General features: G+C 46.6%; 1 protein-coding gene across 1 annotated transcript; it reads left to right on the forward strand.

The window, feature by feature from the left end:
- The first annotated feature begins 891 nt into the window (after window positions 1-891).
- Window positions 892-18,170, forward strand: ERCC4 (ERCC excision repair 4, endonuclease catalytic subunit). Its single transcript, XM_015822984.1, has 11 exons — window positions 892-1,098; window positions 3,355-3,535; window positions 5,106-5,301; window positions 5,978-6,185; window positions 8,079-8,259; window positions 10,598-10,726; window positions 11,360-11,470; window positions 13,074-13,665; window positions 14,829-14,921; window positions 16,988-17,100; window positions 17,437-18,170. Exons 1-11 carry the CDS (start codon window positions 919-921, stop codon window positions 18,168-18,170), a joined length of 2,718 nt encoding a protein of 905 aa, XP_015678470.1. The 5' UTR covers window positions 892-918.
- The last annotated feature ends 192 nt before the right edge of the window (window positions 18,171-18,362 follow it).

The raw sequence follows: 18,362 nt of genomic DNA on the forward strand, positions 1-18,362 counted from the left end.
AATTTTTCCTCCCTCCCTCCCTCCCTTCCTTCCTTCTCATTCATTCAGAATTTTCCTTCCTTCCTTCCTTCCTTCCTTCCTTCCTTCCTTCCTTCCTTCTCATTCACTCATAATTTTTCCTCCCTCCCTCCCTCCCTTCCTTCTCATTCATTCAGAATTTTTCTTTCCTTCCTTCCTTCTCGTTCACTCATAATTTTTCCTTCCTTCCTTCCTCCCTCCCTCCCTTCCTTCTCGTTCACTCAGATTTTTCCTTCCTTCCTTCCTTCCTTCCTTCCTTCCTTCCTTCCTTCCTTCCTTCCTTCCTTCCTTCCTTCCTTCCTTCCTTCCTTCCTTCCTCTTTTCTCCTTTCTCCTTTTCTCCCTTCCTTAGAAAAATGGCAATGCGGGGGGTGGGGGGCCTCCTGGCCATCCAAACCACCCCTTCTCTTCTGTCTTAATCGTGGTGCAGGTCTTGACCATCCCTTCTGGCTTCTTGTTTGTATACTTTTTAAAACTTTATTCCGATGCTCCATACTTGTAAAGCCCTCTAGAACGGAGTTTCTCAATCTTAACTACTTGAAGAAGTCTGGTTGGGGAATTTGGAGAGTTGAAGTCCAGACTTCTTAAAATGATTAAGAAACGCTGCAGAATATCATTGGCGTCCGGAGAGGCTAGAATAGATCAAACAATTGCAATAAAACCTGAAACGATCAACCCGCCGACCGCTAGATGGCAGCGGAGTTTTCTGTATCTCTAATTGACGAAGGCAGCTCCGGGCGTTCCTCCCTCCCCCCGCCGCATCCATAGAGAAACTTCCGGCCTGAAAGGAGGGTCACCTTCCCACCACATGAAGTTTCCGTTCGTGCGTCGCTCTTACCTTGCGAGCGCGGGGGTCCTCCCGGCGCATGCGCAGAGGGGGTGCCGGTGACAGCCGCCGGCCATGGCGGCCGGGCCGCCTCTGGAGCACGAAACGCAGATTTTCCTGGATCTTTTCCACCAGGACGGGCTGGTCATCTGCGCCCGCGGGCTGGGCGTCGACCGCCTGCTTCTGCGCTTCCTTCGCCTCTACTGCGAGCCCACCCGGCTGGTGCTGGTGCTGAACACCAGCCCTGCGGAGGAGGTAGGCGCGACCCTCGCCCTCACCCGGGCCGAGTTCCCACGAGACGCTCGACCCGGGTTAACGCCGCGCCCCAGAGCGCCTGTAGAAGCCTAGGGGGCTTCTGTTCAGGGTTGGCCCAGTTTGGGTGGGAAGGCCAGGCCGGTCATGGAGGGGGGGGGAGAAGGGAGGGCAGAGGCCTGTCCTGCCTTTATTTTGGTACAACTCCAAGCAGAGTATCCAATGCTCCCGCTATTTTCCCCACAAGAACAACCCTGTGAGGTAGGCTGGGCTGAGAGCGAGGGGCTGGCTCAAAGTCACCCAGCTGTCTTTCATGGCTAAGGCGGGACTAGAACTCACCGACTCCCTGTGATTGGTCCAAAGTCACCCAGCTGGCTTTCATGCCTAAGGCGGGACTAGAACTCACCGNTGCCTAAGGCGGGACTAGAACTCACCATCTCCTGGTGATTGGCTCAAAGTCACCCAGCTGGCTTTCATGCCTAAGGCGGGACTAGAACTCACCGACTCCTGGTGATTGGCTCAAAGTCACCCAGCCGGCTTTCATGCCTAAGGCGGGACTAGAACTCACCGACTCCTTGTGATTGGCTCAAAGTCACCCAGCTGGCTTTCATGCCTAAGGCGGGACTAGAACTCACCATCTCCTGGTGATTGGCTCAAAGTCACCCAGCTGGCTTTCATGCCTAAGGCGGGACTAGAACTCACCGACCCAAAGTCACCCAGACGGCTTTCATGCCTAAGGCAGGACTAGAATTCCTACTCTCCAGTCTTTATTATTTGTATCAATAACCTGAGGTGGCAAACATATCTAAGATTGCTTCCTCCTGCCATTTTCCCCTCAACAACAACCCTGTGAGATGGGTTGGGCTGGAAGAGAGCGATTGGCCCAAGGTCGCCCAGCTACCATTCACGCCTAAGACAGGACTGGAACTCACTGTCGCCTGGCTTCTAGCCTGTCACTTTAACTTCTGCCCCAGCTGACCATCCATCCATCCATCCATCCTGGCAGTTTTCTTAGCAAGATTTTCAGAAGTGGTGGGCTTGTGTGCCTCAAGCAAGACTGGAACTCACAGCCTTTCAGTCTCTAGCCTGGTGCCTTAACCACCAGCTCCTGAGGAGGGGCTGACATGAAAGGGGTTGAACCGGAGGTGGGCCTGGCCTTGTCCTGCCTCCTGGGTCCTTCCGAGAATAGTTTGCTCCAGTCATCTGTCTGAAGCTTAGTTCCCTTTCCATTTGAGCCGGTCTTTCTTGCAAGGAGCTCAGAACAAGTGAATTATTCCCTTTATTATTATTATTTTTATTAGAAACACCCCATACAGTTTAAACTCAGAGGCAACTAAAGGAAGAAACAAATGTGTAATCAAATGTTAAAAGTGTGCCAAATCTTAAGGCATCAACGAGGTTGTGAGATATTTAGTAACGTATAACATTTTATGTCTCCTAATGTCAACTAATGATATTCAAATGCCTACAAGCCTATGCATATCGACTCAAGAATAATTCCTCTGTTTAATTCAGTGGGCTCCATTACTTGACAAATATTGTGTAGCATTGCAACCTAAGGATGCCATAGAGAAACAATTCAGATTTATAACATGATCTATGAATGCTTGCTTAGAAGTAAAGTGCACTTTTTCAAGGGGGTTGCGTGCCTAGAATTATGTCCAGATATAGATAGATAGATAGATAGATAGATAGATAGATAGATAGATAGATAGATAGATAGATAGATAGATAGATAGAGATAGATAGATAGATAGATAGATAGATAGATAGATAGATAGATAGATAGATAGATAGATAGATAGATTTCTTCCTTAACTTCTGAATAGTCAACTATATATATTAATAGCAAACTTATTTGCTGAAAACCAATTCTGACATAGCCAAAATCCCCCACTTATGCTTAATAGTTCACTCTGAGTTTGGGGAGTCTTAAGGTTTGTAAAAATAAAAGCAATTTTAAAATAATTGCTCTAATAAGGAATTAGTCTAAGGAATACAAATCCTCAACGTGGAGGTTGGGAAATATTCTGGGAAAGGCCAATGGGTGATCCAAGCTAGCCATCCTCGATAAGATCAACCCACGATTCTACTGTAATGTTATTGGCATGTTACTGGACAATGCATTCATAAAGCATCCTTTTTTTTGTCTACATGGCTTTCTCTGACTCATTTTTTCTTTATCAGGTATATTTTAGTGACCGGTTAAAGACTGATAATGTTGCTTATCTTCACTCTGAATCATTTGTCCTTTGCCAGGAATATTTTATTGACCAGTTAAAGACTGATAATGTTGCTTGTCTTCCTCGCCGAGTTACAAATGAAATTGCCAGCAGCAGCCGCTATGAAGTTTACACACAGGGAGGAGTTATTTTTGCCACTAGCCGAATCCTGGTGGTGGATTTTCTGACCGACAGGATTCCTACAGATCTTATCACGGGTAAGAAGTTTACAGCTGGGTGTCCATTCCGGCCTCACGGCATGCCTTGCATAGTTTTGAGTCTAGACTGAAAAAAATGTAGGTCTATTGTTCCTCTGGGTTCACATGAAGGCAAATTTCAAAGAACGTTCCTTTGTTTTATAGGGTTCGTTCCCACTAGAGGTCAGCATGGGAGAAGGTCTATTAAAAATGCAGCGTAAGCTAACAAATTAGTCATGGAGACGTGCCCAGGGCATTCTTTCCTGCATTAAAAACCTGTGCGGCTTAGTTAGAGATAATGGCTGGAATTAGGTCATGAGGTTTGCAGGATCATCCTGAACTAGTCACTTTCTGTCTCTCTAAGCCAGGGTTTCCCAATCTCTGCGACTTGAAGAGGTGTGGATTGCAAACTCCCAGAATTTCCCAGCAGCCAGCATGTGTAACATTTACGGCGCTGGCTGGGAAATTCTGGAAGTTGAAGCCCACCTACCTTCAAGTAGACCTGCGCTTTTTTCGCCGAGCCCTGAAGGCCCATCTATTCCATGCGGCCGGCCTGGCATAGTTTGATTATGTTTCAGTGGGGGTTTTTGTATGGGTGTGTTTTTAGAACAGGCCTGATATTTAATTCGATTTTAGAACAGAAACTATTTATTTATTATCGTGGTTTTTAGTATCGCCTGTTCACCGCCCTGAGTCCCGTAAGGGAGATGGGGCGGTATATAAATTTAATAAATAAATAAATAAATAAATAAGTAGCCAAGGCTGAAAAAGACTGCTATAAAGCCAACAGCTAAAACTGGAAATGGAGACTGCTGACCAGTTTTGAGGAAAAGTGGGAATCAAAATATCACATAATACCGTAGTCACAGCATTTGTGGCTGATCCGTAGCGTTAGGACAAAAATAAGCTGGGTTCAGTCCTGGAAATCTTTATGATCCATTGATTGAAGATCTTTTTACTGAGAGAGATGCCCAACTGTTTAAAGGTGCATTCTGAAAAGGAAATGCTTTTCTGTGTGGCTTGTGGCTTTTCCTAGAGATTCTAGTTCAGGGGTCTTCAAACGTGGCAACTTTAAGACTTGTGGACTTCAACCCCCAGAATTCCTCAGCCAGCCCTGGCTGGCTGAGGAATTCTGGGAGTCGAAGTCCACAAGTCTTAAAGTTGCCAAGTTTGAAGACCCCTGTTCTAGCTGATCATAGTGGTTGCTTCTTAATCCTGTGAGCTTTTATCTGAGAGTAAATCCTGTTGCATTCCATGGGTCATATTTCTGACTAGAGGCATCCCATAAAGCTTTGGTATTTCATTTGAATAAAACTTCTAAGACCAGGGAATACTTCCGCTTCTTGTTTGAATTCCTTGAGCCGATCTTGTCCACCGTTCTCCTGAAGAAGGAATGAAAAGCATCCATTCTTGTCTCCCTGGAGGAGGTGCCAAAGGATAGTTAAAAAATATCTTATGCCGTTTCATCGGCAAAACCTTTAAAACTTCTTGACCTGTCTTGAAAAAAACGTTATGTCCTCTCCGTCTGTTTTGTTCTGGATTCCCCGCCACCATCACCCCTGCTTCCAATTTATTCTTGTTATCCTGCCAGGAATTCTGGTGTACAAAGCCCACAGGATCATTGAGTCTTGCCAAGAAGCTTTCATCTTGCGGCTTTATCGCCAGAAGAACAAGCAAGGTTTCATCAAAGCCTTCACCGATAACGCGGTGGCTTTTAACACCGGCTTTTGTCACGTGGAAAGAGTCATGCGAAACCTCTTCGTGAGGAAGCTGTATCTCTGGCCAAGGTAAGGTGGCTTAAGGATGGAAAGGCTCCATGGAGATCCTCAATCATCCAGCTCATGGTTTCCCCAAAGGTGCTTTTTCCAAAAGGCAACTGGAATTCCTTGGGGTTTTTTTTCTCTCTGAAAACATTTTGCTTTTCATCCAAAACCAAAGAAGCTTTGGAGCGAAACGTTTTCAAATAAATAAAAAAAATCCCCAGAAAATCCAATTGTCTTTTGGAAGAGCGTCTTTGAGATTGAAGAGATCCTTCCAACGGGAGGACTTAGATCATGTCAAGGTAATGATTTAGAAGCTAACCAGCTTGCATAATGTGAAACGAACGATGCAATGTTAGGAATGACTCAGCAGGAGTCTGTATCCCTTTAAGAGCTTGAGTACAAAAGGGAAGGCCTTGCTGGAGTCTTTCTCTCTTGTCCGTTTCCTGCTGTAATTGCTGTGTGTTGGAGTTTGCTGCGTTATCCCGTGTATGTATTTTATTTCTAGTGGACATTTGTAGATAATGTCTAATATGAACCACATTTAATACAAACCACTGTTTATTGTATTTACTCCTAGGTTACCTCAGCGCAATAAGACGGTGCATGCTCTGACAGATCAACTGTCCATAGCTAGAAACCAAAGACGGGGGTTGATTTGTGCACTTCGTTACTGAGATCTTCCTGTCTTTCTCTTTCCCAGGTTTCACGCAGTGGTGCACTCTTGTTTAGAGCAACACAAGCCTGAAGTGGTGGAAATCCACATCACCATGACTCCAGCCATGCGCACCATCCAGAGTTCCATATTGGACATCCTGAACGCGTGTCTGAAAGAACTGAAGCAGTGCAACCCTGCTCTGGAAGTGGAGGACCTGTCGTTAGAAAACGCTATCGGCATGGCATTTGAAAAGGTACCCCCTTCTCAGCTTGCCATATGGATTGTATTGATTTGTACAGGCATCGTCAGTCTGAGAGGAGTGGCGTGTCTTCCTTTGAATTGAAATGTTCTACTTTCGAACGGGGGGATTCCAAAGTTGGATGCACGTTCAACTCTTGTTCAGTGAAGTCGTCAAGGTTCCGCCTGACGAACCCAACCAAGCAAACACCTTCGAGACGTTCCGATCTCTTAGTGCAAAACTTTATTGAGTACATCACTTCGGCACTAATGAAAGCAAAACCAGCTCTGGCAAGACCCCTCCCAAACCCATATAGTAAAAGCATTGAATTCTCCCTCCTCCCTCTGGGTCAGGTCACGTTGCCCAATCAAGTGGGAAAATATTGTTATGAGAAAGCATCTCTAGGCCTGGCCAGACACCTGGTGTGACGGCCTTGAGTCTCACGGTCTGGCTTCTTAATCTTTGAAGTTGGCAAGTTCATTGGCAAGCTGAGAAGCAATATTTGTCGCACCACAGCAAAAACCCTGCTTCGAAACGTGACAGATATTTCTGTGCTGCATTTGCAGGATCTAAGTTGAGCCTGTGGTTGAGCCTGGGGAAGCTTGTCGGGAGGGGGTGTGTGTGATCATTTAGTAATGAGATAACGGTCTGTGGAGCTGGAATGAAGAGCCTTCGGCTTCTGAAGCTTAGCAGTGGCATTTGAAGGATATTCCAGGACAGAATCAGCTCAGGTGAAATGTTTGGCTAAGTTATAAGAAGGAAAAAATAGTGAGGTTTCTGTTGATTGTTGGCCATCCTAAGATGTGCATCTTACATTCATTAATGGCAGTTTCCCTTCCCTTAATTTAGCAAAAGCCTCCTCAGATCACGCATCTGTTTCTTTTGGAAGGAATTCCTCTGTTTTTTTTAATTATTATTATTTTATGGTTTGTGAAATGTCATGAGCTTCAGCAGCACCTAGTCAAAACTCTCCAGTTGAACTTTTCTCCTTTCTTACCAGCTGTGTTTAGTTTAGGGAGCGAAGTTTGTCTTTTTTTTTTTTTTAATGGAGGGGCTGACATCTGTTAATACTTGGACGGTGTTTTTATATAAAAGAATGTTTTATTAGCTCTCCAAGTCCCTGGCTTGCTTATCGTAAGCTCGTTAACAATGAAATAAATGTTCTTTTATTTGCCGGTTGCGTGCCAGGATCATAACTTCATTGGAATCGGGATTCTTTCTTTTTTTTTTTAATAAGCACATTTTGGGCTTAATCTAAGGTCCCTAAAATTTCAATGGAATCGGGTGTGGCTGTGAATGGGCAACACTGAAGAATGGAAACAAACCTCTGACTTGATTCTTTTTAAAGGTTTGCAGGATCTAAATACTAAATACTGCATTAGAATGCCGTATTGCAGGCAAACTCTGCTCACAGCCTGCAGTTCAATCCTGACTCAGCCTTCCATCCTTCTGAGGTCAGTAAAATGAGGACCCAGATTGTTGGGGGCAACAGGCTGACTCTGTAGAGAGGGCTTAGAGAGGGCTGTAAAGCACTGTGAAGCGGTATATAAGTCTAAGTGCTATTGCCCTTCCTTCCTTCCTTCCTTCCTTCCTTCCTTCCTTCCTTCCTTCCTTCCCAGTGGTTAGAATGCAGCATTACAGGCTGACTGCCCATAGTCAGAAGTTCGATCCTGACCGGTTCAAGCTTGACTCAGCTTTCCATCCTTCTGAGGTCAGTAAATTGAGGACCCAGATTGTTGGGGGCAACAGGCTGACTCTGTAAACCGCTTAGAGAGGGCTGTAAAGCACTGTGAAGCAGTACATAAGTCTAAGTGCTATTGCTAAATCTGTTAAGAGATCAGCTGACTTGGATCAAGTATAGATCACTGCACCACGCACTAACCATTATTCCCAATGCTGTACCTCCAGATAATTCGTCACTATTTAGATCCTCTTTGGCACCAGCTAGGATCCAAGACCAAATCTCTGGTCCAAGATTTGAAGATCCTTCGCACATTGTTACAGTACTTGACCCAGTATGATTGCGTCACTTTCCTTCACCTTCTGGAGTCCCTCAAAGTGTCGGAAAAAACTTTCGGTCACAATTCAGGTAGGAATAGCTCGAATGAAGGCAAATATACCTGTCCCAGGATAATGATGCAAAATTGAATTTGGGGCTGGTCACCGGGGACCAGAGATTTAACGGTAAATAATATAAACCAGTAAATCTCTGGTCCCGGTGACTCACCTAAATTCAAATTTTTGCAGGAATCGTTCGGTTCACCCCGTGATAAAAAGCCAAGTTTTAATTAGAAGCAAAATAACAAACACATGCGCACAAATGTCCCCGAGTGTTCCCATCTATCCAGAAGGCTGGAGGACACGAAATATATTCAGCCTCCCACTTAACGGCTGTTGCTTGAAAAATGTGTGCCGTTCGGATCAGATGCCTTAGTCATTATATAAGGAGGGCCACTGGGAGAAGAAGGGAAACGCAAGGATCTGGAAGCTGTGCTGTTTCAGGACATTTGTCCCACGTGGAAATTATTAGCGTTCCTGAGGCCATCCATCTGTTGGGGCGGGTTTCACGCCAAAAGCAAAAATAAGTGGTTAAATCTTTTTCTGGATTTGTAGGGAGGAGATCATGGCACATATATGCCTGGCTCAAATGGGGTAAAAAAAATTGGCTTATCCTTTGAGCTTTTTTGCTTTTCTTTTCTTTTTTGAAACCCCTCATTCTGTTGACATATCAGTTTTGTCATCGTCCTGCACGTGTTAGGGCTCAGAATGAATTTCCTGGCTTGTTAACACCGCCTGTGATAAGCACACTTTATTAATGAACCATACACACTTTTTACGGCAATTTGTCGGCTTTGTGCAATCTTCGTTCCAAAGCAAAACTTGAAGGGTCGATATGGATTGGATTAGATCTGGATTGATTGGACTAGGTCAGGGGTGGGCAACCTTGGCTCTTTTATGACTCGTGGACTTCAACTCCCAGAATTCCTGAGCCAGCCATGCTGAGGGGAAAGGGAGAGGTTTCCAAGCTGAGCCATGCTGGCTCAGGAATTCTGGGAGTTGAAGTCCACGAGTCATGAAGGGGCCAAAGTTTCCCCCATGCTGGCTCAGGAATTCTGGGAGTTGAAGTCCATGAGTCATAAAAGAGCCAAGGTTGCCTACCCCTGGACTAGGTCTTTCCCTAGCTGGGGAGTTGTGGGAATTGAGAGACACACCCCTTGAAATTCCCAGGTTTGCGAAACCCTTGATTAGATGGCGACGAACCCGTGGCTGGGTTTACACATTAAGCTAAGCCCTGGTGTGAACTATTTCCTTTGGGTTTCGTGTGAGATGGGAATGACGCCATTGGCGAATAAGCCATGCCTTATTATGTCATAGGGTTTTGAATGAATAAACTAGGCCACTCTTGCTTGTTCAGACAAGTGTGGGAAGTCACGTTAAGCCTGTTCCCTGGATCTATGCCAGTGAGGGCGAACCTTTTAGAGACCGAGTGCCCAAACTGCAACCCAAAACCCACGTATTTATTGCCGGGTGCCAGGTGGGCGTGGCCCACTGGGTGGGCGTGGCTGTGGTGGTCATGGCAGATTGGGTGGGTGTGGCCAAGGTGGGTGTGATCACCTCGATGTTGCTCGTGGGGAGGGACGTCTATGGGGGCCGGGCAGGGTTGGGGGAGATCCAGGGGGGTCTCTGGCAGGTGGGGCGGTGGGCAGGAGGCTCGTCCTGCGGGGTGAGGCGAGGCAAGGGAAGGCAGGGCGGGGGTGCCATTGTCACAGGGAAAGGTGAGGCAGGGGCCGGGGCGGCTGCTACCTGACACCATCGGCCCCTGCACTCAGTGAGCGCATGGGTGCTGGGATGCATCCGGCCATGTGGGACCTCGGCCAATTAGCAGGCGGCTGGTTGAAGAGGGATGGTTGCCATCTCCGGGGCATGGCATGCATGCCCACAGGGAGGGCTCTGAGTGCCGCCTCTGGCCCGCGTGCCATAGATTTGCCACCACTGATCTATGCTGTGCACGCTAAATAATGGTGATTACAATGAAGCTGCAGCAAGAGAAGCTTAAAAAAGTCAGTTAGGAGGCTAAGTACAGTAGTGGCCAAAAATTGTGGAAACCTTTTGGGAAAAGTGTATTTTTGAGGTTTGACGGCTAATAACATCACCTTTTTTTTGGAGTAAAATTATATATCAACGGAAAGATAATTTAATCAAGAATGTAATGCAACAAAGTTTGTTCAATTATCTGTACTGTATTTTATGAGAAGTTATAGCCAAATAACCAGAAAAAGGAAGCACCACTTGCTCAGGTTGATATCAGGTAGCTTACCTTCATCTGATGGTAGCCAATGAGCGTTAGCGTTTAGAGAGCCAATCGGTCACGCGAAAACCCCATTTACTCACAACTCACAAGACCCTTGCTCGTCTTCATCTCCTAGGCTGGCTTTTTCTCGATTCTAGCACTTCGATGTTTCTGAACGCCCGGAGCCGAGTTTATCGCCTGCCGGAAGATAACGTGAGTAAGAAAAAAAAAGCCTCCGAAAAAACGGACGCAAAAGAAGCGAAAGGTACGGCACGCCCTTCTTCACGCACGTAGCGCAAGGTGGACAGGTAGCCCTCAACTTACAACAGCATTTAGTGACTGCTCAAAGTTGCAACGACCCTGAAAAAAGGGGACTTACGACCGTTTTTCACACTTAGAACCGTCACAGCCTCCCCGTGGTCATGTGATTTACATTCAGATGCTTGACCACTGACTCGCATTTAGGACAGTCGCCGTGTCCCGGGGTCACGTGATCCCCTTTTTGCGACTTTCTGACAAGCAAAATCAATGGAGGAGCCAGATTTACTTAACAACTGTGTTACTAACTTAACAATTGCAGTGATTCACTTAACAACTCTGGCAAGTAAGGTCGTAAAATGGGGCAAAACTCAATAATTTTCTCACTGAGCAACATAAATCCTGGGCTCAATTGTTGTCATAAGTTGAGGATTACCTGTATTAGGTGTTTTTTGAGGGGGGTGGTGGAGGAATCTGAGTATATAGGGCACACTACTCTCAAGGAATTTTTAATACACTTCCAAAATTGTGCTGGTGCTCCTGTATAAGCTTGCATTCAGGAAATTAAAAGAAAAAAGAAGATTTGATGTTGAGCCGATGCTGAAAATCGATAAAGGTCATAATTTGTGTTCCTTTTCAGAACAGAAGCGGGAATTGGTCCTGGAAAGCAGTCCGAAGTGGGAAGCTCTGGGAGAAGTGCTGAAGGAGATTGAAAAGGAGAATGCCAACAGCGAAGCTCTGGGTGGGCCAGGTGAGGACCTACAACCAGACAAGGATGGACAGGGTGAGACAGCCAGGAACATTATTTGAGCATCTGCCCTGTGTATACACACCCCAAGGGGAGAGGTCTCTTTTAACATTTGAAGTAGACTCCGCTCTACCTCGGAAAGAACTCCGTTGCCTCCAGCAAATAGTGTCTCGGTGTAAAGATGTTTTGGGATGAGGAAAAAAATGGGATGTTGAGAAATAATCTGGGAGTCCTATGAAAACAGCTCAAAAGTCACCTGGTCGAGGCTTCCATTCCTAAGGTCCAGCCTCAAGTGAAAGAAAAACACCATCTCTTGAGGCAGCCTGGACCATTAACTTTGCTGAAATCATAAATTTGTTGAAATCATTAAAAAAAAAAGTTTTGGAGTTGTGTAAAGGGAGAGATTTTTCAGGGAGAATGGGAGGGAGGGAGGAAGCTATGATGGATGGATGGATGGATGGATGGATGGAAGGAAGGAATGGAAGGGAAGGAGGAAGGAAGGAGAGGGAGGGAGGGAGGAAAGAAGGAAGGGAGGGAGGAAGGCAGGAAGAAAGGAATTTAGCTAGAAGGAAAGAAAGAGTTTAGTCATGTATTCAAGGAAGGAAGAAAGGTATGGATGGAAAGAAAGGGAGGAAGGAAGGAATTTAGCTAGAAGGAAGGAAAGAATTTAGTTATATGTATTCAAGGAAGGAAGGTATGGATGGAAAGAAGGAGGGGAGGGAGGGAGGAAGGAAGGAATTTAGCTAGAAGGAAAGAGTTTAGTTATATGTATTCAAGGAAGAAAGGTATGGATGGAAGGAAGGGAGGGAGGGATACCCCTTTATTCCACCCTGAAACTTCTTCAGCTGAACTTCAGATATAAAACTTTTGTTTCATGCTGTCTGAATCCCAAAACAGTAGCACTTTGGTTCAGGGATGAGGACAGCTGCACCATTTTGTGAAGACTCTAGACCAGAGGTCCCCAACCTTTTGGGCACCAGGGACCGGTTCCGTGGAGGGAGGTTTTTCCATGGACCGGAGAGTGTGTAGTTTTGTGTGCGGCCTGCATCCCACAGATGGGGTTTTGCTTGTTTGTGCGGACCATTTTTTGGCATGCTGCGGTCCCCGGACCAGGAGTTGGGGACCCTTGCTCTACAGTTATTTTTTTGGTTAAAAATACAGATGGTCCTCGACTTAACAACCATTCATTTCGCGGCCGTTCAAAGTTACAGCGGTACTGAAAAAAGTGGACTTACGACTGGTCTTCGCCCTTCTGGCTGTTTCAGCATCCTCCCGGTCCCGTGATCCAAATTCGGTTGCTTGGCAGCCAGCATGTATCAGTCCTGTGATCCCCATTTGCGACCTTCCCAGCCAGCTTCCCTATCAGCAAAGTCCAGGAGGGGGGGGGGAAGCTGGATTCGCTTAATGACTGCGTGACTCACTTATCAACTGCCACACTTCACTTAATCTGGGCAAACGTCATAAAATCAGGCACAGCCCACTTAACACCTGGCCTAGCAACGGGAGTTCTGCTCCCGGCTCTGGTCGTTAAGCCGAGGACTACCTGTATGAGGTGGAAGGTTGACTCGCTTTCAAGCCGTAAGCGTGGGAACTCTCTTGGCTGCAGGGCGGGTGCTGGTTTGCGCCAGCGACGACCGGACGTGTGCTCAGCTCAAAGAATACATCACGATCGGGGCCGAAGCCTATTTAACGAGGCTCTACCACAAAACCTTTGGGCTGGAGAAGGAGGCTGGTGGGACCTGCCTGAAGAACAGGAGAGAGGCCAAGGGCCACGACAAGAATGGCCGCGAACCGCCGGCCAAAAAAGCGAAAACGGAAGCCTCCAAACCGAAAAAGAGAAAGAAAAAAGCAGAGTTAACCCTGACGCAAATGTTGAGCAAAGAGGAGCAGGAAAATATCAAGGTGGAGGAGGAAGAAGAAGAGGAAGAAGATTCTCGGGGCCTCAGCAGTAGCCAGGAGAGCAATGGGGAACGATCAGAAGATCTCCAGTTGGAACTCTCCTCCTCCGACGCCTATTACGGCATCCTAAAGGAGCCGCTGACGGTGATCCATCCTTTAAACGGTTGTGGGGATCCGTACGCCCTCACCTCCGTCTTGCACGAGGTGGAGCCGAGATACGTGGTCTTGTACGACGCAGAGCTGACTTTCATTCGCCAGCTGGAAATTTACAAGGCTAGCAGACCAGGAAAGCCTTTGAGGTAACTTGGCGTGAAAGGGAGCAACGGCAGGAAGAGATTGTTCTGGCTGTGTTTGCGCTCCGGGCTAATTTGGACCCCCCAAAAAATAAAAAAGTGAGGTCCTTGGTGCTCTCTGAGCTCGGCTGTTTTCTTGCAGACATTTCATTATCCAACTAGTGGCACTAAGAGTAGTAACAATGCCGCAGGGCAGAGGTCCCCAACCTTTTGGGCACCAGGAACCGGTTCCGTGGAGAGAGGTTTTTCCACGGATCGGAGAGTGTGTGGTTTTGTGTGCTACCTGCATCTCACGGATGGGGCTTTGCTTGTTTGTGCGGACTGGTTGCTGGCGTGCCGCAGTCCGGTACTGATCCACGGACCTGGGGTTGGGGACCTCTGCTGTAGAGAACAGCTTACTCAAGAAGCCACCAAGAATATTCCCACCAACATTAACAGGGCAAACCATTGTATAAACAGAGGGCAAACTCCACTCCCTGTAGCTCTGATGGTGTTACCTAGTTGGGTCATGAAACGTCTGCAAGAAAATAACCAAGCTAAGAGAGCGCCAAGGACCCCACAGTTCAACCCTGAGCTCCAAATATCATCTATTTATAAAAAAATAATGCAATTTCTTTCTTTTAAAAAACAACAACACAGACCCAACCGCATTTGGCTTGGAGAAATGAATACGTGCTTATAGTCATTTTGCAGTATTTCTCCAGAGTCTTCTATGGAGGAAGGATGCGTAGATGGGTAAATCTGATCAGAGCCTCTCCTTCGTATGGAGTGAATCACAGGCTTTAATTCTTATTAATGAAAAGATTCTTAATCTTAATTCTTATTAAAGCGGAAAATCAGCTTCTTGCTCTGAGGCTTAGGAGATCCCAGGGCTAGCCCAAGACATCGGAGATCATAACACACCAGCGCAGAATTGGGAAGGTGCTACTGAGGCCATATTTATTTTTTATTTATTTTAATCCTCAGGAAACCTCTGGGATACCAGTTAGCTGGCTTCCCCTTAACCTGAGGTCCATTTGGTAAACTCTGGTCTTGTGCTATATATGGTTCAGCATTCTGAAGGTGCCCAGCCATTGTGGCTTATTTTGCCAGCCAGTATTGAGTGTGCTTGCAATCCAGCCAACGTCTTTTCGGATGTGAGAAGGTCTTCTGTCTTTCTTACCTTGCAGAGTTTATTTCCTTATCTATGGAGGATCGACGGAAGAGCAGCGCTACCTTACCACGCTGAGGAAAGAGAAGGAAGCCTTTGAAAAACTCATTCGGTAAAAGCCCTCCCGTGTGTTAACCTTTCGAAAGCATTCCTATTTCATGTTGTGTCAGGCACAGTTGGCTGTGGGGCACTTTGAGCAGCGCCCAACGGGGGCGGTGCTTCAGATCATCACTGGAGACAGCATCTCTCCAGAGTAACAACAAGGGAGAATTTGCCCCAGAGATTCAACACAATACAATTACGGCTCGTCAGACGGTCGGCCAGATGTTCAGACCGGATGTGGCATTTTTGTCTACCTCTCGAGTCCTTCCCAAGGGCCTGGGATAGGGCTACTTTAGGCAGCTCGCAACCATTTAAAAAAAACAAAAAAACCCGAAGAAATAAAAAAAGGAAGTTTCAAGAAAGCAAAAGTAAAATAATAGAACAATAAAATAAAACAAGGAAAAGGAAAACAAAGAAAAGACAACGATATGATTAGTGGAAAAACAGATGGGTGAATTGGGAGCTGGGGGGGAGAGGTGGGAAGTGAAGAACTGCTGTCAATCTAGCAGCCACTTCAAGAGTCAAAATCCCCCCATCAGGTCCCCAAGCCAATTTGCAGGTCTTTAGGTCAACACAATCAGTATAGTTTCCTAGACTGGTCTACCTCAAAGGGCTGACAGATGGTGAGCAATTCTTCCTCCTCCTCCTCCTCCTCCTCCTCTAAAATTGGCCAAGTTATAATGCCAATTCCTATCAATGCAATTATCTGCAAGAACTCCTCAAAAGATTCCCACCCATTTAGAAGACTGCTAGAGCTTTCGGTTGCTAGGCGGCCCGTGTCCTTCTCTCTTTCCATGTTTCCAAGGTAGCAAACTTATGTGAAAAGATGGAGAGGGGGAGCGATGAATTATATAACAAGTTAGAGGACGGGTGCAGAGGGAGTCTTCGCGAAATCTCTCCCATCCCTTTTATCGGCAGCAGCCGTAGGAGGCAAGCAGGCGTTTGTGTTTCTCTCCTTGGCAATGAAATGGTTTCTCTCTCTTAGGGCATGTTGGGTGGAGGGAATGGCAAATCATCGAAAGACATCAGGGGGATCTGAGCCTCTCCAGGTTTAATCCAGCGCTCTGACCGCTGCTGTGTGCTGTAATGCAAGAAGAGAACGAGTCATTGGACAAGAGATGGGCGGCAAATAAATTAGATAGATAAATAGATAGATAGACAGACAGACAGACAGACAGACAGACAGACAGACAGACAGACAGACAGACAAATAGATAGATAGATGATAGAAGATAGAAAGCAAGATAGGTAGAAGATAGATAAATAGATAGATGATAGAAAACAAGATAGAAGATAGATAGATAGATAGATAGATAGATAGATAGATAGATAGATAGATAGATAGATAGATAGATAGATAGATAGATAGATAGATGATAGAAGATAGAAGGCAAGATAGATAGAAGATAGATAAATAGATGATAGAAAACAAGATAGAAGATAGATAGATAGATAGATAGATAGATAGATAGATAGATAGATAGATAGATAGATAGCTGATAGAAGACAAGATAGATAGAAGATAGATAAATAGATTAGATAGTAGATGATAGATGATAGATGATAGAAGATAGAAGATAGAAGATAGGTAGATGATAGATAGATAGATAGATAGATAGATAGATGGTAGATAGATAGATGGTAGATAGATAGATAGATAGATAGATAGATAGATAGATAGATAGATAGATAGATAGATAGATAGATAGATAGATAGATGCTTGTAAGTCAAGGGCTACCTGTATTAATTGCCCCAAGTCCTACTAGTAAATTAAAAATATTTTTGTTAATCCTTGTTTCTCAGCTAGTGGTGAGTTACAAGCCAAACCTTCCCCAGTCAGCTACAATATAACACCGTCCATCATCTCCAGGCAGAGTGGCCAGTGGCCGTGCATATTTAATACATATTTATTTATGTATTAAAACTTTTGTATAGACACCTATCTTATAACAAATGAATTAAAACATGGCGATGGCTCTGGAGTAGACTTCCCCCTCCCACACATTCAAGCTGGACAGTTTTAGTGCTTGAAAGTAATTAATACTGATGCATCCTCTTCCTCTTCTTCGTTTCAGAGAGAAAGCTGGCATGGTAATTCCAGAAGAAAGAGAAGGGCGAGATGAAACCAACTTGGATTTAGCAAGAGATTCCACGGCAGCCACCCTTTCGATCGATACCCGCAAAGCAGGTCTGTTTTGGACTCTCGGCAACCGTTCTTAAGACCTTATCTCAGTCTCTGTCCTTTTGGGGGCGGGGTTTCACGTTGACTCATGACTCATTGACTCAGGCAGCAGGGACAAGACTCCGCCCTCGCACCCCGTCGCGCGCAGATGGTGCTGTGGGGTGCGGGTGGAGGGCGTGGCCGCTATGGTGCTGGAGGGCCGCCTGGGCAATCTGCAGCGGGCTGTGGAGGCGGTGGGTGGCCCTGCGGGTGGGCGGGGCAGGGGGCGGAGCGGGGGCGGAGCGGGGAGTGGCGTGGTTTTTGGGCACTCAGTCTCTAAAAGGTTCGCCATCACTGCCTTAGGTGGCCAGCAGCAGAGCGTCGTGCAGCACAGCATCGTGGTGGACATGCGTGAATTTCGCAGCGAGCTTCCCTCCTTGATCCACCGGCGGGGCATCGACATTGAGCCCGTGACGTTAGAAGTCGGGGACTACATCCTCACCCCCGACATCTGCGTGGAGCGGAAGAGCACCAGCGACCTCATCGGCTCGCTCAATAGCGGCCGGCTGTACACTCAGTGCGTTTCCATGTCTCGCTACTATAAACGCCCGGTTCTCCTTATTGAGTTCGATGCCAACAAGCCCTTTTCTCTCACTCCCCGGGCTTCTCTCTACCAAGAGATCTCCAGCAGCGACGTGATCTCCAAACTCACCCTCCTGACGCTCCATTTCCCGCGCCTCCGGCTCCTGTGGTGCCCTTCGCCGCACGCCACGGCCGAGCTGTTTGAGGAATTGAAACAGAGCAGGCCTCAACCGGACGCGGCGGCAGCTTTGGCCATCACGGCCGATTCCGAGACCCTCCCCGAACGGGACAAATACAACCCTGGTCCTCAAGACTTCCTGCTCAAAATGCCTGGGATCAATTCCAAAAACTGCCAGGCCGTAATGAATCACGTCAAGAGCATCACAGAGCTGATCGCTCTTCCTCAGGAGAAGTTGGCAGAGCTTCTGGGCAACGCTGCCAACGCTAAGCAGCTTCACGAGTTCATCCATCTGCCTTTCACGGAGGCCGCTTCTCAAGGCAAAACCAAGAGGTGATGATGTGTCAGGCCAGGCTTCAGAAGGTGCCGTGATCCGGGGTGACTGTAACTTAGGAGTGACCCGTGCATACAATCTCTTTTAAGGTGGGCCAGTTTACAGGGGGGGGAAACCTTTGACTGTCCAGATGTCCTTTTCTGATCAGCAGCCAGTCGCCAAACGTTCCGTGATATCAAAAAGTTCCTTCACCAA

The sequence above is a fragment of the Protobothrops mucrosquamatus genome, unplaced genomic scaffold (assembly GCF_001527695.2).
Source record: "Protobothrops mucrosquamatus isolate PMUCROS unplaced genomic scaffold, P.Mucros_1.0 scaffold1736, whole genome shotgun sequence".
Classification (NCBI taxonomy): domain Eukaryota; kingdom Metazoa; phylum Chordata; class Lepidosauria; order Squamata; family Viperidae; genus Protobothrops; species Protobothrops mucrosquamatus.

Excerpts from the sequence above, each read along its gene's own strand:
- ERCC4 (XM_015822984.1), top strand. The coding sequence starts at position 919 with ATGGCGGCCGGGCCGCCTCTGGAGCACGAAACGCAGATTTTCCTGGAT. Across the intron at positions 1,099-3,354 it reads ACACCAGCCCTGCGGAGGAG|GAATATTTTATTGACCAGTT; the intron begins GTAGGCGCGACC and ends GTCCTTTGCCAG. Across the intron at positions 5,302-5,977 it reads AAGCTGTATCTCTGGCCAAG|GTTTCACGCAGTGGTGCACT; the intron begins GTAAGGTGGCTT and ends TCTCTTTCCCAG.